The 26,236-nt window shown below is 37.5% G+C and overlaps 2 protein-coding genes across 2 annotated transcripts in view; one reads left to right on the plus strand and one right to left on the minus strand.

Annotated features, from left to right (window-relative positions):
- Window positions 1-528: 528 nt before the first annotated feature.
- Window positions 529-6,882, minus strand: C6H4orf46 (chromosome 6 C4orf46 homolog). The gene is made up of 2 exons (XM_001374937.4): window positions 6,524-6,882; window positions 529-2,933 (listed from the first exon to the last, which is right to left on the minus strand). The coding sequence occupies exons 1-2, from the start codon at window positions 6,725-6,727 to the stop codon at window positions 2,760-2,762; spliced, it is 378 nt and encodes a 125-aa protein (XP_001374974.2). The 5' UTR covers window positions 6,728-6,882; the 3' UTR covers window positions 529-2,759.
- A 44-nt stretch (window positions 6,883-6,926) lies between these two features.
- ETFDH (electron transfer flavoprotein dehydrogenase) overlaps window positions 6,927-26,236 on the plus strand; it is a 28,950-nt gene continuing 9,640 nt past the window's right edge. Inside the window, exons 1-9 of the mRNA XM_001366182.5 lie at window positions 6,927-7,436; window positions 11,915-12,061; window positions 12,457-12,686; window positions 14,072-14,153; window positions 17,389-17,507; window positions 17,670-17,747; window positions 23,605-23,751; window positions 24,812-24,952; window positions 25,514-25,657. Of these exons, the coding sequence (XP_001366219.1) occupies window positions 7,403-7,436; window positions 11,915-12,061; window positions 12,457-12,686; window positions 14,072-14,153; window positions 17,389-17,507; window positions 17,670-17,747; window positions 23,605-23,751; window positions 24,812-24,952; window positions 25,514-25,657 (1,122 nt within the window). The 5' untranslated portion in view covers window positions 6,927-7,402. The remainder of the gene's footprint in view (window positions 7,437-11,914; window positions 12,062-12,456; window positions 12,687-14,071; window positions 14,154-17,388; window positions 17,508-17,669; window positions 17,748-23,604; window positions 23,752-24,811; window positions 24,953-25,513; window positions 25,658-26,236) is intronic.

Here is a 26,236-nt window from a genome sequence, read left to right on the forward strand (position 1 = left end):
ATGACATGGATCTGCATATAGGCAATGCAACAAGAGTCTTGCACCAAGTTGAGCCAGCAAAGGGGCCCTTGAGCTGTCCTACTAAGCAGTTGTCCAAACTCCCTTGCCGTCTGTAAGCAAGAGCTCCAGAAGCCTTTGCTGGCTGATTCAGTTGTGCCCAAGGCATGTCACTACAATGGAGCCTCCCTCAACATGCTATTTTGCCCTCCACTTCCACCCTTGTGCACTATTTATGCTAGCCTTCTAAGTTGTTTTGGGTTAAGAGAATGATATTAGGTGGGTTTGGCCATCTGGGTCCTGCCCTGAAACCAGTTTTTTGATGTGCTGCTTTGATATGACACTGAGCAAGGACTCTTAAAAAAAAAAACTGAAGAGATAGGAAAAAATGAGAAAAGGCAAAATGAAGACATGAAATGTTAATTGGTTTGCTTTTAAAGATTATAAAATTCCCAAGAAATTCAGCATAGTTGAAAATGTCCTACTAATCATTTTGTCAAATGAATTTTAAAATAAATGGAAGCTTCAAAATTTGCTTTGTGGAGAAAGTTTATTTTTACACAAATAAAATTATCATTTTTGCTACATTTTAAAAAATATTTCTTCTACCATTGAAATAACTACCTTTTTGGTACAGGGCACACAGTAGCATGGTCTACCAGCACTTTTTCTAACCATATCTTTTTCAGATAAAATACAGAACTGTGACTTAGTATTGTTTAGCAACTGTTATCCCCCTTTTTATGTCTCCCACTATGAGGGTCCAGGAGGACTTAATTCCTTACTTACAAAGAATTCTTAAAATTATACTATGTATTTCACAGATTTTATTTAACAGACTTAGATGGCTTTGGTATCATCACATGGTACAAATTAACTAGAGAAGCAACAAAAGATTCAGGAAAAAAGACTGGGTAGTAGTGCTGGACCCCTGGAATAACTTCTGAAAAGTAGTTAAGAATGAATTTTAAATTCAGTAAACATATTGAAACAACAAACAATTCACTGCTTTCAAAGAAGCTATAGAATACTGTTACATACAAGTTACTAAAGAAATACTAACTTACATACATCCATAAAGTAGTATCATGGAACCATACAAGCATAAGGCACTTTAAAAATAATAATCAAATTACAAAAGGATTAGATATAAGAAACTATAATTATTGGTAAAAATTCAGTTAAATAGAGAAACATGGGGAATATACATGTGTCCCAAACAACTTTTTAAAATGTTTTGAGTGAAATCCCAGGTTTCATAAAAAGATTTTTAAAAAACCTCTCATCATTCATACTTTTTAAAAGTACTCATCTATTATGTTTACACATATTTAAATGAAGGCAGGCAGTGGTTAGATAAAGAATATACCTGTGTTGAAGAAAAAAAATTTTCTCCAACTCAAGGAAGCTTTAGATTGTACATTCAAAGGAGGGGGAAATGGCCAATATTTCCACTGGCCAATTTTTCCAATAAACAGGAAGGGGAAAAAATAACATTACTATTGGCAATTCTGCATGAAACCAGGAAAGACCTAATACTAGACAGAGTAGGAAGGCAAGAAGAATATATAGAACTAGAAACAAGAAGTCCTAGAATTCAAGTTCTAGCTCTCCCACTTTCTCTGAGATTCAGTTTCTTCATCAAGAAAATAAAAAATAATACTTAAGACAGTGTGTAGAGTTTAACCCAACAAAAAAGACTGGAAAAACCAAGTGGATGAAGAACAACCATCACCTAGACCTAACATATAAGTAAATAGGTACTGAGTTTGCTATCAGTATTTTCTATCTTAGACAACACTCTCAGAAGGACAATGAGAACTGGACGCCCAAGAATGAATAGAAAGAATAGACTTTCAACAATTCCAAACTGCTTACTCAACCAAAAAAAGCCATTTTTAACAGTAATATTCTTCCACTGAAATAATATAGTCACTAATCATAGAACATAAAAATATCTAAAGATATAGGTGACCCAAAGGGACAATAAAGTTTAACATATGGAGAGCACAAACCAGCAGTATCTCCTATCACCAACAATGATGTGTACACAAGAGGCAGCACAGAAGGTACCATCTTAGAGACACATTATCAGAAAAGATGATGGGCTAACCAAGTGGCAAAAGTGAGGAACAGATGAACAGCCCAAATACTGCTCTGGTACCTGCATAATTTTAGGTCTTCAAGGAAGACCTCTGGCAAGTTGAATGGATCCCTTATGGTAAATCTCTGAGAGGGCATAGATAAAAGCCACACAAGAGGAGAAGGCATGAATGGGCTGTGATCTATACTATTGGAGGGAGTATCCTCACTGATGAGATCACATATTTACTGAACTACTGAAATATAATACTTATAATATCTAGTCCTAGGGCTTGTCAGGAAAGCTATTTGTAAAATTTAAAGCATTCTAAAATGGAGTTGTATTTCTGAGTTTCTTAATCACAGATAAAATTAACTTACAAAATTTTAAAAGTAAAAAAATTTTGTGGAAGTTTAATAGGCACAAAAATAACTCAGGAAAAAGATATCAAATACTATCCAGAGTCAAAATAAAGTAAATAGTTTCCTTTTTTAAAAAATAGGCAAAATACACAAGTAAAATCTTAATATTCAGTTACAAAACAAACTGTCGTAGATATCCAGAACTGTTGGAAATAAAGTCTTATACATCCATAGCTGCAAATATCATGTGGGGAAAAGTGCAAGCATTATATATCAATTCTGCCTTCAATTTCCTAAAGCAGTTATTATTTCAACATCTAGTTAGTTGTGCTGCATTGGCTGTCAAGTTTCAAGGAATCATAGCCTTCTTTTAAAAGACCTCTCCATGTTTTAAGGAAACGTGCATTTTCGGTACACTTGAATGCAAGCTCTTCCACCTGGGCTGAAACAGCAGATGTGGCTTCAAGAAGTTTAATTAATGAAAAGGCTGCCTGTAATTAAAAAGAGAGATAAGAATCAGAGGGCTGTGGTTTATTTCACAATTACAAGTAGTCACTTCACCACAACCCTTCAACAAATATACAATACAGAGATTCACCTGATTTTTAGTGAGAAATTCAAAATTAAAAATACAAAGAAAAAAAAATCCTCCCCCACGTATCTCCTTTCAAGGTGACTAACATAATATAGTGTATATATATTGTATTATACATAGTACTATATATATAATTATATAGCATAAAAAATTTGAATAGAATTTTGTCTCACCATATACCCAAGTAAGTTCAAATAGATATAAAAGGTCACATCATAAACAAACTGGAAGAGAAGAGGAGAAATGCTTGATAGCTATAGTAAGGGTAATAGGGATTGGGGGAAGAGAGGAGGCAATTCTTGACCAAAAAAGGGATAGAGTAGATCATAAAAGACAAAATAGGTAATTTTGGATACATAAGATAGAACAGGTTTTGCATAAACAAAATCAATAAAACAAAAATCAGAAACTGGGGAAAAATTTATAGCAACTTTCTCTCGTAAAAGTCTAATATTTAAGATACAAAGCACAGTGATTTCTAGAGTGTTTAATAAATGCTTTAAAATATACATATATATATATATATAAATATATAAAAACAAAACCATTCCCCAATAGTTTTCAAAAAATCAAGCTATCAACAAGCATAGGAAAAAAAAATTATCCAAATTGTCAGTAAGAGAAATGCAAATTAAGACAACTCTGAAAGACAGCTAGGTAGCACAGTAGATAAGAGCACCAGGCCTGGAGAAGGGAGGACCTGGGTTCAAACCTGACCTCAGACACTTTTTGGTTGTGTAACCCTGGGAAAATTACATAACTCCAATTGCCTAGCTCTTACCTGTCTTATGTTACAATTACAAATTATCTCAAGAGACTTATTTCTTCATAAGAATATGTTTATTGATTACATTAGGTTTATTGGTTAGGCCTGCAACATAACCTATGAAGTGACATATGTCTCCAAGACTCTCAGGATTGGGGATGACCTGAGATAGATAGGTCAGACAGCTTAATAGATTTTTATGAGGTCATTTATTCAGCCCTGACCTTGAACATTCCAAGATATCTTTAATTGGTAATAGCTAATTAAGATCAATGTATCTACCCCTCCCCATCTCCACAAGTAGACAAGTCACTTCCATTGGAAAAGAACCCTTCTCCTAAGGAAGACAATCCTTAGGTTTTCCAAAGAAAGAAAATGAAAAAAAAAACTGCATAGATGGTATCTCTGGCCCAAATCCAAGACACAGGAATACAGAGTAATTCTCCCTAATATACAGGGATTGATATACTATATGAAAAATAAAAATAAATCCTCACACTTAGAACTGATAATAAAAAGGTAAAAGGTTTTAATAAAACAGACAACGCTGAGGTTCTACCTTACACCCATCTGGATGGTTGTGAAGACAAGCATACTATAACTTCATTATTGGTAGATATCCGAGTGCAACCATTTTGATCTATGCTTCAGGAGGAAAATGTGTACAAAATATGTGCAAAAATACTTATAGCAATATTTTTCATTGTAGAAAAGAACTGGAAACAAAATGAGTGTCTACTGGTTGGGAGGGTGGTTGAACAAATATGATATTTGAATAAGTAATCATTTTCATTATCAATCATAACTCCAGAAGCATGATGATGTGCATATTTCTTCTTGGCATTGAGAAAATGAATTAGGGGTGAACAATGAGACACATTTTCAGAAAAGGTCAATGTGTGAATTTTTTTTTTACTATATGTACTTGTCAAAATGGAGGAAAGGGAAGAGTAGGTAGTGATAGAGGTACACAGTAATGTTGATATATTTAAAAAACAAATTTTATATAATAGATTCAATTTCATATAAAATATTTTGGCATTTTTTATATATAGAAATGTTTATATATGTGTGTTGATAATTAGCTGGTCTCTGGATGGATTTTAGCATACGTTTTTTACCCACTGTTCCACACTATCAATCCCTGGAGTACTTTCCACTACCACCTCTAATTCCCCAAGTATAAAATTATTTAATGGTTTTTAAAAGCACATAAATAAGTATAGAAGTATGCCCAGGTGCTTATATAAATGCCTCCTAAACCAGAAATAATCCATCTTTTCTGAAGAAGCCTGTCCTATTATTTCTATCATTTTTTAAATTTATGTCCTATCATAAAATTATACAAGTAAAAACGATTAAAAATAAGTGTCCAACAATAATCTCAAAATATTTTTTTTTAAAAATCAACAATATATACTGAACAAAACCTGGTTCACTCGGAACAAGTGGGTCCATTCTTAGAAATTCCAAAAAAGTGATCCCCTAACTCAGTAACTTAACTTCCTGAAATCCCTGACACTTAAAACTGTAATCCCTCCCTGCTACAATCCAAATCCACTTCCTTTTGATCAGTTTTTGCCAAAAACAAAGAGGTTTTTGCTATAGCTTCAGGAGAGTCTTACAGACCATCAATCCAGAATCTAAAAGAATTTTATCATCAAACCTAGACTTAGAGCCGAGTGCCAAGCAAAGGGAAGGGAATATAAAACGGGCACCCATAACCACAATTTACTGAAATCAACCAAGTTAATAATGCATCCTAGTAATATCCTTACTGGGGAAAAACAACCAGACACCAAAAAGATGGGTCTTCATTATTTTCATATTGTCTAGCACATGACTGGCAGAGGTGAAACAAGGAAAGAAGGAAATAAGCATTTACTATGCCCCTATTATGTTCTAGGCCCTGTACTAAAAGTTTTACAAATATCTCATTCGATCCTCACAACTCGGGGAGATATTTATCCCCATTTTACAGCTGAGGAAACCGGGGCAGATAAGAGTTTAAATGATTAGTTCAAGGTCACACAGCCAAACAGGGTCAAGGTGGAGCATTGGAGGCTCACTCAGGTCTTTGTGTGTAAGCAGGTGGGTATCCCAACTTCACCAGCAAACACGAAGTTCCTTCTACAAGCAGATGCCACTCCCTTCTAGACTTCCTCACAGCCCTGCTCAGGCACCACTTCCAGAAGTGAGGGTCAACTTTTGTAGGACTTTTTTTTTACCTTTCGGAGAAGTTAGAGCTTAACCCCACTACCGAGCGGAGGGAAGGGGGAAGGGTGGAAGTGCCTTAGAACATTCTGAACCTCAGTGCACCTCACAGAGATGGTTTATTCTTGGTACGAGTGCCCCTAGCATAATGCCTGTCCCATAAAAGTTTCTGATCCCATCGGTGAGATCGTGACCTCTTGGTGCATAACACAGAACAGGGGCTGGCACGGCCAGCTCCGGGCAGGGCCCGGTCAACCCCGGGAACGCCTCCGGTCAAACCCCCAGAGATGGGGCTGGGCTGTGCAGTGATTGAGAGCCAGGCCCGGGGGGGGGGGGGGGGGGCGCTAGGGTTAACCCTTTCACAGCCTGAGGCCCCGCGTTGGGAGACTTCAGGTCTCGGGCCTGGTCCCCACCCCCACCCCCCAGTCGTAGCCTGTGCGCCGCTTTGTCCGTGCAGGGCCCGGCAGGGAGGGAAAAGTGAGAGCCGAGGGCGTTCGCAGACTTACATCATCTATCTGCATCTCGACCTCCTCTAGCGGGTCCACGGGCGGCGGCTCCAGGGCTTGACTCCGGCTCTGGTTTCGGATTCTACCAGCCAAGATCGCCGGGAGCTCCGGAGATGAGGAGAAGGCGGCGGCGCGGGCCATGGGGGACGAAGGAGAGGACGGGGGAGGTGGAGGCGGCGGCGGCGAAGCTCGGGCTTCGGCCATGGCAAACAGAGAGTGTCGGGAGGGCAGAGGAGGCGAGGGAAATTTTAGCAATCTAGTCGAACCGATACCAACCGTCAGAATAACGGTCTTTCAACCGAGCGCGCCCAAGACGCCCCGCCCCTTTTCATTACTTCCCCCTCCCCCCACCCCTCCGCTTCGCACCGCCCTCTCAGCGCAAAGTCAACATGAACACCTGAAACCAGCCAATGAGATTCAGGCCAGTCTCCCAGGCATATGTTCACTGCGCTTGCGCAGTGCGATTTGCTCTTTGGTAGCCCTCGAGTTAGTGCTTGAGCACTACATATCCCAGCATGCACTTCTCTGCCTAGTCCTTGTCCCTCCCCAGCTCGCGTTATATGATGGGACTCACGGACTTCACCCCAAACTGAATTATTGGATTGAGCGGCGCCTGCCCTCAGTAGAGGAAATTTAGGGACTCCATATCCCGTAAGGCCAAGCGGCCCATGCGCCGGCGCAGAATCCCAGAGAGGCGGGAAAGGAATGAAGTTGAGCAGGGTCAATGATGCGACCCAGAGGAAAGTCAGTAGAGGCGCGGGCGTGGAGCTAAGAGTGTATGGCGCCCCCGGCGGCCTAGAGGTTTAGAACCAGCTGAGAGCTAGTTGGATACGTCCCTCCCGGTTCGAAGCCAGAGAAGCCCCCTGGTTGCCTGTGATCATGTTGGTGCCTTTGGCGAAGCTGTCTAATCCCGGTGAGCTGGGACCCTGGCGAGGTCTGGGGGAGGAGGCAAAAGAATGAGGAAAGAAAGAAAGCGGATGCCCAGCCCCCCCCAAAACTAGGGCAAAGGTCATTCTAGACTTGGCTTCAAGTGGACCGGCTCTCCCAATCCCTGCCTCCCCACCTCGGGAGCAACTGTGCTGCGGAACGGCCCAGGAAAGGCTGGCATCTGGGGTAAAGGTAAAGGGCGTAGGGGACCTATCCAATCCTGGCTTCAGGTCCTGCCCTGGGCCCCCTTACTCCCCTGACCCATAATCCCATGGAGTGCCCCCCCAGATGCCAGAAATTAACTCCCCATCTTCTAGCCTGCAGTTTCGAGGGGGAAATGTACTTATAATTTTTTCAAGTGTTAAAAATTTTATAGTAAGACTGTGTATGTGTGTTAGAAAGAGTAATCCTACCATGAAGTTGAGAGGAAAAGTTTTCTTTATAATAAAGTGTTACAAAATTCAGAATTTAAACCAAGAGAGAAAATACAGAATTGAAGGGGGACGGGGGGGAAGCTTATCTTATAATTTAAAAAAGGTTACACAATTTAAAAAGCCAAGGATAGAAAAGCAGGTATACAGGTATGTTATTACACTGTTGGTAGAACGATGAATTAGTTCAACCATTCTGGGAAAATTTGGAATTGTGAAAATGAATATGCTAATTTTCTTGATTCCCTTAAATTACCATACTCTTTAGGACTTGGAGTAGCTGACAGTTCTTGGAATCCAGATGTGCAACTTTCTTAGCTAATGGAGCCATGAAAACCAGCCCTTGCAATCCCTTTGGGTCCCATCAGCCAGTCTCTCATCTCATACTAGTTCTCATGGTCCTTGGGATAAGATAACTAAGCGACCCCAAGTCCCACAAAAAAAACATTCTGGGTCCCCCCAAAAACACTGTTAAGCAGACTCAGTTTGAGTCATTTCTGAACTGTTTTAACTTAAGATTTAACCATGATGGGCAACTGCTGGTGCAGACTCTGTCCCTCATTGTATTTGCAAAGCCTGAGAACTCGGTTACTTCACACCCATTTCATCTTTCTGTTTGTACCAAAAATATGTACCAGAGAACTTTTTTGTCCTTGCTCCTATTACCCTCCTTGGGCCTGACAACCCATGACCCCTGTTTCTAGAGATCTCTACCCATAGCATGCCCAGATTCCTCCCTCTATCCGCCCCTTCCAGGCCCTTTTTCTGCCTCCATTTGTTAATAAAATATTTAACCTCCTTGTTGCTGCTTTTGAATTGAGCTTTTGGTGCATTAAGCTGAGTTACTCCTCATGCACATGTAGGTCCTTGCTTAATAAAGATTGTCTTGGTTTTAAAGGCATTATCTCTTGGGTACACCCTCTCTCAGGGAAAGAGAGACTGTGAATTCCTATATTGTGGTTTAAGTGATACTGTATAGTAAGTTTTGCATTGTTATTCTTTGGAAAGAAGAAATAAGACTGTACTGCAGAATATTAGTTTTATAGTTTCAACAGCCAATAAAGCAAGGTCTTTCTTTTCTGGTTAGAGAGCTCAGTTAAGAAAAATACAGCTCACAGGACATGTAATTGGATGCTTTCCAAACTTGAAGTAAAAGTTGAAATCATTTTCTTAATTGGTGTGTTTTGAAAGAAATTTTGCTGTAAAAGTATATGGCTGTTATGTGTTTGAAACTTTAAATATCATTCCCCCTAACCCCTAAAGGAGATATTTACATAAGCATCTGGAACTGTACCTGTTATCTATTTAAGGAAATTCTTTCTGTTAAACCTGTGAATTATTTTGGGGACTCAATTGTTCCTTTGTGGATTTTTATACTTGCTTCCATCATTTAATGGATAGCAGAACTGGCAATACTGTTGCATCCTAAGAATAAAAGTTTTTAAGTTAGTAAATTTGTTTGACAACATTGTTTACTTATAAATCAGGAATTGAGTAAACTAGAGATTTACTGCTCTCAGTAAGTATGAAGTGCTATTGGAATAAATTTTGTTGGGGGAAAATGGTTGAAGGAAGTTTTACCTTTGGGAAATATAGAATTTCTTATATTTATTAAAAGAGAAAAGTATAGTGAGTCAGGACCACCCCCAAAAGCAACAAATCCTTTGTGGCTTTTAGATGTTGTTAGTAATTTTGAATTCCTGATTTGACCTACATTTAAATGTGCTCTTTCATGGAATAATAACTGAGATATAGTAAGTATTATATAATTGCCTTGTTATTTCATTAATTGTATGTCAAATCTCATAGTGGATAGTTCTATATGAATTTTTTCAATGTTATTGGAACAAAATGTACAGATCAGTAATTTTGTAAATTATAAGAAGTTTCCTCAATTTATCGAATGATGCTAAGGAGGTAACTGAAATGTCCATATCCTTTGATCCAGAGATCCCATTGCAAGTCAGATACCCCAACTAAATCAAAGATAAAAAGAAAGGTTACCTATATACCGCAACATTTTTATTGTAACAGAGAATTAGTAACAAAATAGATATCCATTAATTGGAGAGGGATAAACTTATTGTACATGATTATACTATTATTACTGCATGAAAACTATAACCTGTAGAAGACAGTAAAGCATGGGAAAACTCATAGAAATTGATGTAAAAGAAAGTAAGCAGAACCAGAAAAACAATCTATATGATGACTACAGCAGTGTAAATGGGAAGAACAATGAGAGCAGCACAATTAAAACTGAAGGCCATGTAATTATGATGACTAAGTTTGGCCTTGAAGAAGATTAATAGGAATGTACTGCTTCTTTATTTGAAGATGTACAGAACTATAGGTGACTGTGAAACATGGCATATATTGTTGAACTTGCCTGTTATGTTGACTAGTTTTTGTAAGGGTCAGAATGTAAGGGGTTAAAATTAAAGGGTTGGATAAGATATTTAAGTATGTTGTCACCAGGAATTATTACTCAAATTCCAAGTTATTTTTATGGTAATTTATTCATAAAAGGAGAAAGAATGAAAGTAAGAAAATCAGAGACAATAGATATTTACACTGGCCTGGTCCAAACCAGGCAGGGCTTAAGAGGCCTAGCAACGGGGGCCCAGAGGTAAATTAAACAAGGGTGCTAGCCATGAGGCCTCCTCCAAGATGAGGGGCCTGGCTGGAGGCTAGTATATCTCCAGAAAAAATCAGGGAAGAAGTCAGCCTGTTCACTCACCCATGTGGTAGTTTAAAGGGAGAGATGTAAGAACAGTTTTACCAAGTCCAGGGTCTCAGGTCCATGAAGCAGATTCTTCACCAGCCTCCAACTCAAACTTAGAACTCCGTAGAACAGAGAACTACAGTCACAGGAAGTTGTAACTCCTTTTTAAAGACCCTTCTTTTTGTCACTTCTTGTGCCTTCCTCTACTTTTTCATGGACCAATTATGGTCTGTAAATTTTCTTAGGACTGCCCAAGAGGCAGTCAGTGGGTTCTGATTTCATCACTCACTTTCACACACATGGGTCACAGACCTCCCCTACTGAAGGATAAGTGGGGTGTATACACTTTTGGTGATTAAATCTAAAAATGATCAGGGGAGAGTTAATCCCATCTTCACATTTTGCTGATTTTTTTCTTTATATTAAAGATAGTTCTTCTGGTGAAGGACCAGGGCAAAAAATTAGGGCATGAAGGCAATGTGAAAACAAAGGATATTAAATAAAGTGAGAAATTTTGAAAGCTAAAAATGTTTTAAATGCAATATAGTGTTGTTCTAAATATGGACAGCTTATTAAAAATATTATTGTCAACTCAGCAAACATTAACATGCCAGGGCATAGTGCTTGTTAGATTCAAAAATTTAAAAAAAAAACAAAACAGTCTTTGCACTCAATAAGAAATTTCTGTAATAATAAAATATGTAATAGTGAACATTTATATAGTGCCTACTAAGTGCCAGACACTGTATTAAGGACTTTACAAATACTAGCTCATTTGATCTTCACAACAGTTCAGGATGGTAGATACTGTTATCTCTATTTCTGGATTGAGGAAACTGAGGCAAAAAAAAGGTTAAGTGACTTGTGGTAAATTACACAGCTAGGAAGCATCTGAGACCAGATTAGAACTCAAGCTCTATGGCATCCCATCCACTGTACCACTTGCTTGCCCAAAATAAGCCTGGAAAGAAGTTGGAACCATATTGGAGAGAATGATAGGCAAAGGAGTGTGATTTTAGTCTGTTTTCTGAGTTTCTGGATTGGTGTGTAGAATAGTTTGGAAGAATTGAAACATTTAATAGGATTATAGAATCTTAAAGCTAGGAACAGCTTTAAACAACATCTAGCCCAATCCCCTCATTTTATAGTTAGGGGGCTGATACTAGAGCAGAGAAGGGAATCCATGACAGAACTGGAATTTGAACATAGGCCTCTCTCATTCTAAGTGCAGCTGCCTTTCCATCTTCACAGGGATTTACTTGCCATGAAAATTAAATTGTGACAGTAATATCCTTGATTTTTATGCAGCACTTCAGTGCTTACATGCCCTAAAAATATTCAAGAAGAATTGTCTGCTACATCCTGGTACTGCAAGATGGGCTTCAACTTCTGGGGTGCCTCGTATCACGACACACTATACAATTTGTCCTCGGGAGAAAGACAGTCGATGGGAAGGTAAGAAGTAGCAGGAAATTGTCCCAAATTATTCTGGGTAAAGCCAGTATGAAAACACTAAGGATGGGACAATTTGGAAGTTTCATTTTAAAGAATTATACACCTCTATTTTTCCCATGATAGTTCAAAACTTTTACATTTTATGCTCAGTGTATTAATTAAGCCAATTACATTCTTAGCTACTAGTCTCTAGATACACTTAAATTTAGACACTTACATATGTGAAGTGTCAACACTAAGACTTGATTTACCAAGGCCAATAAAATTGGCCCTATTCTAGGGTTTTAGAGAACATCTCCTATAGTAATATACTTACTATAAATATTGTATTGAGGTTAGAATTTATAAAGCAAGAAATAATTTCTAATTCTTTTTTAAAACCTTTTTATTTAAAGGGGTGAGCATGGAAAGATTTGCAGAAGAAGCTGATGTAGTGATAGTTGGTGGAGGTCCTGCTGGTCTCTCTGCAGCTATTCGTCTAAAACAGTTGGCTGCTAAACATGAAAAGGAAATTCGAGTATGTTTAGTGGAAAAGGCTTCTCAAATAGGGGCACATATTCTCTCTGGTGCTTGTCTTGAACCATCTGCTTTTGAAGAACTCTTCCCAGACTGGAAAGAGAAAGGGGTATGCACAGTTACTTGTTGCTGTTTTTTAAAAATTGTCTCCATTCCAAATATTTGTATAAATACTTTTCCTTATAAGCATTTTTTAATGAATAAAGGCAAAACTAGGATTAAAATTATTTTTAAGCTGCCAGAATTATAACTTTAAGGTTTTAATTTTAATTTAATGTTTTCTGCACATTTACCAGATTTATGATACAACCTATCTTTGAAAACTGAAAAAATATAAGATTTTCATTGTTTTGTTATATAATCTTTGTTTCTCTCATAATCTTATTTATAAACTTGAAACAATGCTCCCAATCCAGAGAAACCAACTTGAATTTTGAAAATAAAAATATAGAGATAGATAGATAGATAGATAGATAGATAGATAGATAGATAGATAGATAGATAGATACCTCTCTCTTTCTTCCTTTTCTATCCCTTTTCACCCTTTCTGTGTCTCTTCCTCTCTTCCCCTTTTTCACTCAGTCTCTATCTCCCTCTAATTTCATTTCATTAGAAATTCATTAGAAATTGACTACTATGGAATATTTTATTCAGCCACAAAAACTCATGAAGTACTGTTTTAAAGCACATTGAAGATTCCGGGGGACAGCTGGGGTAGCTTAGTGGTAGAGAGCCAGGCCTAGAGACAGAAGGTCTTGGTTCAGATCTGGCTTCAGATACTTCCTAACCATATGGCCCTGGGCAAGTCACTTAACCCCCATTGCCTAGCTCTTACTGCTATTCTGCCTTAGAACCAATACACAGTACTGATTCTAAGGCAGAAGGGGAGGGTTTAAAAAAAAAAGAATTCTCACACTAAGGAAATCGTGGCTCTTTTAATGCACTCAGGATGTATAATCAAACATAAAATAGAGCAAATTAGTATCGAATTGGTTGGTATCTAATCTTGGCTCTGCGAATAACCTACTAATTTGACTTTGGGCATCATACTTCCATAACTATTTCTTAGTTTGTGAGAATGATATGTAAAACCCTACCTCACAGTGGAGTTTTCCATAAGTTATCTAATCATGTAGCAGAATAAGATAACATGGGAAAACACTCAGAAAGAAAGCTAGAGTGCCGTCCTTATTCTTTTCATAATGAACGAAATTGTTTTATCCGAAATTATTTCTGTTCTTTTCTATACAGTGGCTAAAGTACATGTTTTTGTCACTAATTCAAATATAAAAAAGAAAGGTTGTTCTTCACAGATCTCCTAGTATGTGGACTATATTGTAAGTTTTAACAAAGAAATCTTATCATCACCTAAAATAATGTAAAAGCCCATTAATCCACATAAAGTGATGAAAAAGGAATGTGATGTTTTTGTTTTAAATGTAAAATAAATAATTTTATGAAAAACTTTGTGTTTTCTTTTTTCTTAATATATAGGCTCCACTTAAGACTCCTGTAACAGAAGACAAATTTGGAATTTTAACGAAGAAATTTAGGATTCCTGTGCCAATCCTTCCAGGTAAGGAGTGAGATATGCTGAACACAGAGTGAGAAGGTAGGAGAATAGAAATGAAGTATAAGCATTGGAGACAGGAAAAATTGCTTTTTAAAAAATCATTGCTGTAATTTGATTTTTATTTCAATATGAGGGCAAACAGATGAATAACTATAATTGAATGTAAATATGTACTTCATCTCTTCCTATCTGCTGTCTCCCAATTAAAATTCTCTTCTGCCCCCTCATGGTGATATGGAAGTAACCCTGGGTCAAACACAAAGGTCCACACTGACTAATTTTTCTTTTTTTTTTTTTAAACTCTAATCTGCTGTCTTAGATTTGTTACTAAGTATGGGTTCCAATGCAGAAGAGTGATAAGGAGTAAACAATTGGATTAAGTGGCTTGCCTAGGATCACACAGCTAGGAAGTGTCTGAGGCAAGATTTGACAAACCAAGGACCTCTCATCTGTAGGCCTGGCTTTCTATTTACCTAGTTACCCCTTGGACTAATTTTTTTTTAAAAAAAACTTGACAGCCACAAAGATTTCCATATAAAAAGAACACCAAAAGAAGTGGCAACTCTCATTATGTACTTCTTAGATTTTGGTTGAGTGTTGTTGTTCTTGTTTAAACATAAATTCAACAAATTTAACTTCTTTCTCATCTGTGCATTTTTTAAAGTGCTTCAGTAGTGTTCCTTGCTTTCTTCAGTCCTTCTAATCCCCCTATTTTTTTTTAACTTTTACTTATAATGAGTTAACATAGACATACAAAATGTATACACATACTGACTGTGTCTAAAAATGTATATCTTACTTTGCACCTCTAATCCATTACTTCTCTATTAAGAGAGGCCTTGGTTCTTTGGACACATAATTGGTCATTGCATTGATCAGAGTTATTAGGTCTTTTAAAATTGTTTTTCTTTATACTAATATAGTCATTATATGATTTGTTCTCTTGGTTCTTCTCACTTCACTTTGTATCAGTTCATGCAATTCTTCACAAGTTTCTCTTATTTCCCCCTGCCCAAGTTCTCCCTTCTTCCTAATTTTCCTATTAGTGTTGAAGATATCACCATCTTCCCAGTCATCTAGATTCAAATCTAATTTATGCTCAACTTCTTATTCTCTCACCATATCCAATAAACTTCTACCTAATATTTCTCATATATTCCATTTCTCAATTCTGATATATAGGCCCTTATCTCCTCATGCCTATCCTATTACCATAGCTTTCTGATTGGTCTCTTTGCCTTGAGTTTCTCACCACTACTGTCAAATTAAGCCCCCTCAAGTTGAAGTGTGATCATATCACTTCCCCATTCAATAGATGGCTCTCTTATGACCTTCAGGATCAAGTATAAAATCCTCTCTTTGTTTTATAAAGTACTTCATAACTTTCTTAGACCTTTTCTCCATGTGATCTACAATCCAGTGACATTGCCTCCTTGCCATTCCTAGAGTATGGCAGTCCATTTCTCCTATGAATTTTCACTGGTTGACCCCTATACCTAGATTCTCCCTCCTTATATTTGTCTCTGAGCTTCCCTGGCATCTCTCAAGTACCAGATAAAATCCCACCTTCTATAAAAAGCCCTTCCTAAGGCAGGTGGACCCTTCTTAGCTGTGTGACCCTGGGCAAGTCACTCAACCCTTATTGACTAGCCCTTCCACTCTTCTGCCTTAGAACCAATACTTAGTATTGATTCAAAGACAGAAACTAAGAGTTATTTTTAAGCCTTTCCCAATCCTCTGTAATGCTAGTACCTTCCTGCTATTGATTTTCTCCAGTTTATCCTGTATATTTCTTATTTATACATAGTTGTTTATGTGTTGTCACCCCCATCAGACTGGAAACTTCCTGACAACAGAAACTATTTCTTGCCTTTCTATATATCACCAGTGTTTATCATGTTGCCTGGTATTATTGTAACTATTGGGTTTCAGGAGATGGTAATGTAGGCCAGTAACCTGGTTTGGGAAGACTAGGCAAGCCCAGGCTTGGCGCTCTCAGACTCTCTCTCTCTCTCTCTCTCTCTCTCTCTCTCTCTCTCTCTCTCTCTCTCTCTCTCTCTCTCTCTCTCACACACACACACACACCAAAGTTATAAATTAGAGGTATTTAATACAATAAGGATAGGGAATGGGATGTTCCTCACATTATTAATAAGTATCTACACCTCCCCAGATCTACAAATCTCTCCACAGAAAGATTGCTGCTGAGTGGTTCCCTACTCTATTATTATACTAGCTATATAACCCAAAGATACTATACTTAACTAACTAATACTAACCCCACTTTGGTAATCTAAATAAAAGGTCTGTGTGCAAGTCTGACAGGGCCCAGTGATGGTCTCATGATCAGCTGTCAGTTGTCACTGTACAGGAACTCTTTAGATGTCACAAGCCTAGAAGGTACAGGATACTCCAAGCAGCAGGTAGGATTTTGATGAATAAGCAGTCAAATCCACAGGGACAAACTAATTATCCTCAGGTCCACCCAGAAGGGAAAAAGCCACAGTCCTCAGCCTGTCTTTTCCTTAACAATAGCTGCTATCCTCAGAATTCCAGAACTCTGCCATTTTGTTGTCAGTCTGCACATTCACTATATATTTTAACTATATCTACAACAGTTTCCAATAATTCCTTAATAAGTACTTGTGAACTTGACTCTGAATCTGTCTCTTTCATTATTTCTTATGGCTCAATAATAATCTATTTCATTAATATGTCATTTTTTCAACCATTACCCCCGGTAATGGGATCCTCTTAGTTTCCAGTTTTTTGCTACATTAAAAAGATTGCTATGAATATTTATTATCCATAGCAGTTATTTTTATCTTTCTTTTTTCTCTTTAAGATATAATCCTAGTAGTTGTATTTCTAGGTTGAAGGATATGAATAGTTTAGTGACTTTTGGGGAAAAGTTCCAAATTGCTTTCCAGAATGGTTGAACCACTTTACAGCTCCACCAGCTGTAGTTCATTTCAAAGAGAACTATCACCAGAAGTTTGCCATCAAGTACCATTCAAACAATCTAATGAATGATATTAATTCATGAAGTAGTGTACTAGGAGATAGAGGAGCTGTAATCTACATTGGTCAAGAGTAAACCCAGACAGTGATGAAACACAAAAATCTAGTATATTGAAGTTCATATAGAATCACATCTTTATTAATTTTTGTTTTTGAGAATATGAATTTTTAAATATTATCAGTAAATACTTACGAACATGTACTTTTGTATTTGTAGGTCTTCCAATGGCTAATCATGGAAATTATATTGTGCGCTTAGGCAATTTGATTAGTTGGATGGGGCAGCAAGCAGAACAGCTTGGTGTTGAAGTGTACCCTGGGTATGCAGCTGCAGAGGTAATAAAATCTTCTACTATCCCCATAAGAAGGAGACTTTCTTATTTGAAGTTTCCAGTTTTACAAAACATACATGGGGAGAAATGTGTTTGTGTAAAGGAATTATACTTTAGTTTTATAAAGAGTGATAGCAATTAATTTCTTTCTGTCTTTAAAAATAAGGTTCTATTTCATGAAGATGGCAGTGTAAAAGGAATTGCAACTAACGATGTAGGCATACATAAGGATGGATCACCAAAGGTAAATCTCTTAATAATAATATGATTTTTCAGAAACTGATAAAAATGTTGAGAGAATTTATACCTAATGAAAATGCATTTGACATTTTGGTAAGACATTTCATGATTCCATAAACTGCCTAAATAGTTAAGAGAATTCCCAAATATAAGTTAACATAGAACGTTTGAATTTTTTTAAAAAACCTTTGAAATATCCCTAGGCATTTAGGTTCAGAACTATAAAGGCCTGAGGTACAAATATGGCATATGAAGTTTTCCAAGAATGAAATGAAGTACCAGTCAGCACTTAATCCCTTTCAAAGCTAAACCTCTTATCATTCATATATATTTGTGTGTGTATGTATATGTTATGTACATATATATTTGGAACTATAGATATTTTAGTGGGAAATCTATAGATACATTTTGTATACATGTAGTTAATGCTTTCTACATATAGAAATTATATTCCTGGCAGTGATTACTTTCTCTTTTTTTTCAGATATATAACTGAAAAGCCCAGAGTAGGGACATACATTCTTTTTTAAAATTTTATAAAATGAAAAAAAAATGTTTCCATGATTGCATGATTCTTATTATTTCCCTTTCCTCTTCCTTCCCCCCTCCCAGAATTGACAAGCAATTCCAATGGAATATACATATATTATCACTCAAAACCTATTTACATATTATTCATATTTATAATACAGTAATCTTTTAAAACCAAAACCCCAAATCATATACCCATACAAACAAGTGATAAATCATATGTTTTCTTCTACATTTTTGCTCCCACAGTTTTTCCTCTGGATGTGGATAATGTTCTTTCTCATAAGTCCCTCAGAATTGTCCTGGATCATTGTATTGCTATTAGTAGCAAAGTCAATTACATTTGATTGTCTCCACATCAGTTCAGTCTTTCCAGTTCTTATAGAAATCTGTTGATTCATCATTCCTTGTAGCACAATAGTATTCTATCATCATCATATAGCACAATTTGTTCAGCCATTCTCCAATCAAGGGACATCCCCTATTTTCCATTTTTTTGCCACCATAAAAAGCTCAGCTGTAAATATTTTTGTACAAATACCCTTTCCCATTTTTTAAAACTCTTACAAACCTAGTGGTGATATTGCTGGATCAAAGGGCATATATTCTAAAAGACATATATTCTTTCTGTGCTGTGGCCAGCAGAAACTATTCTTTTGAGTTGAAGCTATGCCTACTACTTATCTAGGAGTCATGCTTTCTTTAAATCTAGAAGGACTTGAGATGGTTTATGTTAAAACACACCATAAAATAAGAAACACAGCCTTTAAGAATTAATGGCAAGATTTACCTACCCAACACCTATTAAGCATTGAATTTAGCTCAGAGTTTTCTGGCAGCCTTTCTAAAGGAAGGCAGCAAGGGCCAGCCCAGGGTGACTTGCATCTGTGCTAGCACAAGATAACTTCCACCTTCTGCTTCCAATCTGATCTCCCCACTCCAATGTGGAGAACTTCCATTGCAAAGACTCCTTTGATTACAAGCTTTCCATTTCCTGCTGTGCCTGTCAAGAGAGGGCAGGACTTCCATCTCTTATTGATCCATTTCCTACTTAACTTCCAGCCTTTGGAGTGAAGAAGAAGTCATGACCTAGGACCTCACTTGACCATCTGCCTTCCTTTTTGTGCTGCACCAGTCTCTACCCCTAATCACCAGCTTCCTTTGGGAAGAGGAGTGACTCCTCCATTTAGTGAGGAACATTTTCTTCTCTGGTCATTACCTACACATATCAGTGGTTCTGGACCCTGCCTGATTTCTTATTTCCCTCCCCTTCAACTTTTTCTCCCAAAGTTCCAGCCAACCCTTACCCAGCCCTTCCCTTCCATTGTACCCTACAGAATGTACATTACACAGGCAACAGACTTTTCTCTACCCTACATCTTTTCCTCTACCATTCCTTCCTCCTTCTTATCATTCTTGAGATCTGGCTGCGTTCTACAGGACTGACTGAACTCTTTCCAGTTGTCTTCAGCTGTCTGGTTGAGGCAGAAGAGTGGAAATGTTCCTTGCTCTCCATTGGCACTTCCAGGTTATCTCCTTACTTCTGAGTCACTCCCCCTCCTTTCCTCAGTGGGTCAGTTTATGACTCATTTTTTCTCTTCCCTAATTCCTGCCCTTATACTAAGAGACTTCAACATACTCTCCCTCACTCTAACAACAGCCTGATAACTCTTCCTAGGACATGCTCCCATGCTCCTCTCCCAACCTCCACCACACACAAAGATGGCCATACCTTTGATCCTGTCCTCACCAGTGTTCCACTTCTGTGTTCAGGAATTCTAAAATCCCCTTATGTGACCTTAATCTTCTGGCTTTTCACCTTCCTTTTTGTGTACACTACAACCTCCAATCCTGCTCCCCCTCAGTTCTCTCCTCTGCCATCTCTCCCAGACAAGCCACTCTCTCCCTTTTTTTTTTTCAACTTGACCCCTGTTGAACTAGTATAACCCTACACTGTTCTCCCAAGTCCCCAGCCCCTCAAAATTTCATCAGTTACACCCTTCTGAGCCTTGGCCTTGCATCACGCTCATGGAGAAAATAACACAGCCATTCTGACCTGGTGCACTACAGCTTTATGATAGATACTAACCTTAACTGGGCCTTCACTGCTGCTGTCCTCCTAGTCCTCCCCTGTCAGCTTACTCTCCACAGCAGAACTTCCAGGCCTTCCAGGGCTTCCCCTACTCACCCCCTCAGCTGAAAACCTTAACTTTCTGTTTTACAGGAAAAAATGAGATCAGTCACTGTGAACTCCCTCCTCTCCCCTTGTATTCATCTCCTCTTGTTCAAATGCCTCTTAGCACTCTTTCTGACTCTTCCTCACTGTCTCACATGATCCTTAGTAGACTAGCCCTTCTGACTACTCAGGGGATCCCCTTCCATTCTGCCTCTCCATAGATCACTCCTTTATCTTACCCACTGTATTGCTTGTTTTCATTTTCTCCCGAGCTATTGGCTCCTCTGCTGTCTGCAAACATTCCCTTGTCCTTCCCTATTTGATCCTTTCATCCCCACTAACTGTTGTCTTATGCGTCTTCTACCTTTTGTGACAAAACTCCTAGAAAGAGCCAGGTACAAGTGGTGCCTCCACTTTCTCCCCTCTCTCTTCCTAACTCCTTTCAAGTGGGTTTCCAGACTTTTCATTCCACTAAAGTTCTTTTCTCCAAAGTTACTAATGATTCCTTACTTGACAAATTCAAAGGCCTTTTCTCAAACCTTATTCTCCTTGACCTCTCTGCAGCCTTTAATGTTATCGATAATTCTCTCTCCTTCTTCATGCCCTCTTCCCTCTGAGTTTTCAAGATACCATTCTCTCCTGGTTCTTCACCTACCTATCTGATGGCTCCTCAGTCTCTTTGGCTATATTTCCCTCCAGGTCATATCCCCTAACCATAGGTATCCCTAAGAATTCTCCCCTGGACCCTCTTCTCTTCTCTCACTGTATCAGCATCCATGGACTTATTGGCACTCTCTAAGATGACAGTTCTCAAATCTTTCCTATTTCTAAATTCTTCCCTAACCTCTCTATTGGTGTCTGGTCTTCATCTCAAACTGGATGTCCTGTAGACATCTTAAATTCAGCATATTGGAAGCTGGATTCATCATCTTTCACCCTCAACCCTGCCTTCCTCTGACCTCTCCTGTTACCACCAAGGATAATACCATCCCCTGGTCCCTCAGGATGACAGCCTAGGAATCACCCTGGATTCCTCATGCTTCCCCACCTCCTACATCCACAATTGCTAAGGCCTGCTGATGTCACCTTTGTAGCATCTTTGGACCCTGCTGCCTCCTCTCCACTGACTCCTCCCTTTCTCCCCTCCCCCAGTGCAGACCCACCACCTTACACCCAGACTATTGCAATAGGCTTTAGGGGGTCTGCCAGCAGGGCCTCTCTTTTCTTTCATTTATCCTACATTCATCCACCAAAGTGATTTTCCTCTTGCACTCCCTCCCTCCACTCCATAAACCCAGGAGCTCCCTATCACTGCCATGATCAACTACAAATGCCTTTGGCATTCAGAGCACTTCAAAACCTATCCCCTGCCCTGACTTTCTAGGTTTTTTGCACCTTTTTCCCTGACTGTACTCTTTTCTCCAGTGACTGTGGGCTTTATTGTTTCACAGACAAAACCCTTCATCTCTCACCTATAAGCATTTTTTCTGACTGTCCCCCATTTGTAAAGGGCTCTCCCTCCTCCTCTCCAACCTTCCCTGACTTCCTTTAAGCCTTAGCCAAAATTTCATCTTCTTTAGGAAGCCTTTCCCAACCCTTCTTAATTCTAATGCCTCCCCTCACAGTTTTTTGCTTTTTATCCTATATCTCATTTGTTTGTTCATGTTTGTTTACTTGTTGTCTCCCCCATTAGATTGTGAGCTCCTTGAGAGCAGTGACTGACTTTTGGTACTATGGCTGGGTCTAAATGTTTTCCAAATAACTGCTCAATGTTATTAAAAAAAAATTCTTCAGTCATTCTTTCAAATGTTTGGTCTTGAATGCTTTTGACTTGATTTTTTTTCCCCTCCTTCTGAATTGATGAAGTCTACTTGTGTACAGTAGGTTCCTTATATCCAAGAATATATTCTGAGACCTACCATGGTTATAAGATATAAGTGAATGCCTTCTGCCCCCTAGATCATGTGATTTTCTTATATATAATCTGTATAATAAAGTTTAATTGGTAAATTAAACACATAGTTAAGCTATTACCAACATTAAATACATTAATAATAATAAAGTACATTGTATCTCCCCCCACCCCCACCCCAAACTGGATGCCTGAAACCATATGGTCGTCCTTCCATTGACTTTTAACACTTATATCATCTTTACTGGACAAGTCACTAAACCTCTGTTTACCTTAATCCACTAGAGAAGGAAATGGCAGGTTTGTCACCAAAACAAAGTGTCCTCTCTGCACTCTCTGTCTTACAATTTCATGAGACTCTGGTTCTTCAAGGTAGGACTCCCCCGAGTGGGGCGATGTTGAATATAAAAATGGTAAAGAGAAGTATCCACCATATTGCTGAGGAAAATGGGCCTTGCTAAGCCAAGTTGGCACTAGAACCTCAAGGAAGTTTTTTGCTCCAGGGACTTTTCCCTTCAGTAGGGAGCCCCATTGTTTCCACATTTCTTGACCTTACCCAAAACTGGGACACATGTCCCTTCCAGGCCAGTTTTGCCTGTTGGCCCCACCTGAGAAACTTCTCATCTAGACTAGCAAGCACCTCCTCACTTTGTGTCATACAGATCTAGTCCTCTGACGTGAGATATACCTTATTGTCTTCATATGGGGTACACGTGCTATCTTCCTCATACCTTTATTTGTCAATATTCATACATTTCACTTATTTCAATATTTTCATCCAAAACAGTCTGCTGTAAGTAGAATCTTGGTCATTTGAGCTTTATAATCTGATTTTTTTAATAGCCCTAATTTGGCATTTTTTTCCTTTGGCCCTGCTCTGATGCTTCATGGCATAGAGGGTTAGCCTGGGGCCTCTAAGCTCCCAGCAAACTCAAAAAGCCTCCTTCAGATAAGAACCCTTTGGACGGACTGTCAGCCTACAAGCCACTACAAAGCTACATTTGGAAAGGCTTATCACAGGGTGGTGACTTCCAGGTAATGAATATTTTTGGTCATAGCAATTCATAAAAGAGCCTCCTAGAATGTGGAGGTCTCTTCCTACATTTGGTAGATTGCCAGACCAATGAAATGAGATCTTCTGAGGGTAGATATAAAGCCCTAACCTTGTGTAGCCAGGAAATAATTTTGTTGTAGCATATCAGTCAGAGGCACTGCTGATTATAACATGCTGTGCTTTTGCAGACTACATTTGAAAGAGGCCTGGAGCTACATGCCAAAGTCACCATTTTTAGTGAAGGTTGTCATGGACATCTTGCCAAGCAACTGTATAAGAAGTTTGACCTGAGGGCCAATTGTGAACCCCAGACCTATGGTATTGGATTAAAGGAGGTAATGTTCTGTCACTTTAATTATTTTCATTGTTGGAAGACAAAGTTTAACTCAGTGGTATTTTTACACAACTATCATTCATGACAAGACACACTTTTTTTAATCAAGTTGAACTATTTTATTGTAAACGTAGTAAAAGCCTTTGAAATATCACATAATATAATTTAAAATATTTACAATTCAAATCCCATTACAGCAGAGATGGTCTAGGTTCTTTTATTATGCTATTATTTATTTTTATTAAATTTTATATGAATTAAATGACTGAGATGTGAATATACTTGTTATTCAGAGATTTCATTTTAATGATTTTGTAACAGATTTTGCCTACATCTAGAATTTTTAGTAATGCAAATTGAAATAAAGTTTCTATTTTAGATAGTACACCCTACATGACATCCTTTAAATTATCTTCTTTTTTAATTTTTGGAGTTTATGTATTTTTCTTTGATTTATTAGATTTCATTTGAATTGATCCCATTTGTTGAATTCCTTCCTACTTTTGATTCCATAATATGAAATAAAATAGAGAACATTAGGATATTTTCATTTCCTAATTTTTTTCTAGATGACAATAAGTCATCTATCTGTCAAAGTGCTATCTATACATTTACTAGACCTTGGACCTTGTACTTTTGATTCTAGCCTTATACTGGGAATTTCACTGTTTTGATAGCTCACAAATTACTATCCTTTTCTAGCATTTTTTAAAACTTCCTTAAGTAAATTTTAGTGAAAGAAGGAAATGGACCTTGAAAACTGAAACCTAAAAGGAGAATAAACCATTCAAAGAGCTATTGAAATAACCTAATATAGTATTCTCCTTAAAATTGTATAATAGATATACTTAAGGATTAATTGGCACCTGGAAAAAAAAGCCACTTTTAAAACTGATCCTTTTGTATTAAATTTTAATTAAGATATATTTAATAAATATATATTCCTTTAAAGGAGAAGGGCTTCTTCTGTGTATCTATCTCATTATTACTGCCTTTTCAGAGGAATTTTTACTGCCAGAAAACAAAGAAAAACATTAAATCTGCCTGTGCCTAATTTGCAGTTATGGATTATTGACCAAAAGAATTGGAAACCAGGAAGAGTAGAACATACAGTTGGTTGGCCCTTGGACAGACATACTTATGGAGGATCTTTTCTCTATCATTTAAATGAGAATGAGCCAATGGTAGCTCTTGGTTTTGTGGTAAGTGATTTCTTTTCCCCGATTCTTGTTATGTTTGAAGGATCTTTTTTGCTATGAAAATAATAGATATGAGAGTACAGAAAAGCCTTCAAAACTATCCATTTGCATTTCATTTCAATCAACATCACTCTTAGAGAAGAAAAAAGTTATACTTATGGATATTAAACCTAGAATATTCCTATTAGGTTATATAGGTTATATAGGAGTGACAACAAAATAGGATTGGATTTGATCCTACTGTATCCTTATCATATCCCAGGTCAGCAATGAACAGATATCTAAGATCTATTCCAAATCTAAACCTACTATGATATGATTGCTCTTATTTTCTGTGTTTGTTGATTTTTTTTAAAAACTGCTACTCTCATTTGTTTGACTGTCTTCTTTCCTACACAGATTTCGTGTTCTATTTATTTAATTTGAGGTAGCCAGTTACTAATATATTAAATGTTTTCACAGTGATTTGAGTAAATTTCATAGGTTAACATAAGGTATCATATAAAATTAAAGTAGCTAATTTGATAACTCTATATAACTTAAAAGATAATAATTTTTTTAAAGGTTGGTTTAGATTATCAGAATCCATACTTGAGCCCTTTTAGAGAGTTCCAGAGGTGGAAACATCATCCTTCAGTTCAGCCAACTCTAGAGGGTGGGAAAAGGATTGCCTATGGAGCCAGAGCTCTCAATGAAGGTGGCTTTCAGGTAACAGTTATTCTTTCTTTTTCTTATCACAAAGTTATTTTCCTTGATTTTTGTTCTCTCTGGTTTACACTGTATTTCATAAATTTAAGACTGAAGCTAGCATAGAAATTTAAAGGCAAAGAATTACAAAATGCCAGAAAAAAACTTACAGCATTTCAGCAAACCACATTGTTTGAGAATATATTATCTAATCTTGCAATAATAAATATGAGTTATCAGTCTTTAAATTGTAAATCAAATACTATATTCTAAGCCTACCCAAAAAGGCTAATTTAAAAAAAATACCTTTTACTTTTATATTTTGCGTAACTGTAGTTGATCAACTGTTACCCATTTTCCTTTATTCAAAGCTCTATATAATAAATTATTTCTTAAATTAGTTGAAGTAAAAAGTTTTCTAGGGCAGCTAGGTGGCACAATGGATAGAGAGTCAGGCCTGAAGTTAAGAATACTTATCTTCGTGAATTCATATCCTATCTCAGAGACTTTCTAGTTGTGTGACCCTCAACAAGTCACTTTACCATTTTCCTCTGTTCCTTATCTGTAAATAAGCCAGAAAAGGAAATGGCAAACCACTCT

This window comes from Monodelphis domestica, chromosome 6 (assembly GCF_027887165.1).
Source record: "Monodelphis domestica isolate mMonDom1 chromosome 6, mMonDom1.pri, whole genome shotgun sequence".
Lineage (NCBI taxonomy): Eukaryota > Metazoa > Chordata > Mammalia > Didelphimorphia > Didelphidae > Monodelphis > Monodelphis domestica.

Excerpts from the sequence above, each read along its gene's own strand:
- C6H4orf46 (XM_001374937.4), bottom strand. The coding sequence starts at position 6,727 with ATGGCCGAAGCCCGAGCTTCGCCGCCGCCGCCTCCACCTCCCCCGTCC. Across the intron at positions 2,934-6,523 it reads TCGAGATGCAGATAGATGAT|GCAGCCTTTTCATTAATTAA; the intron begins GTAAGTCTGCGA and ends TTTTAATTACAG.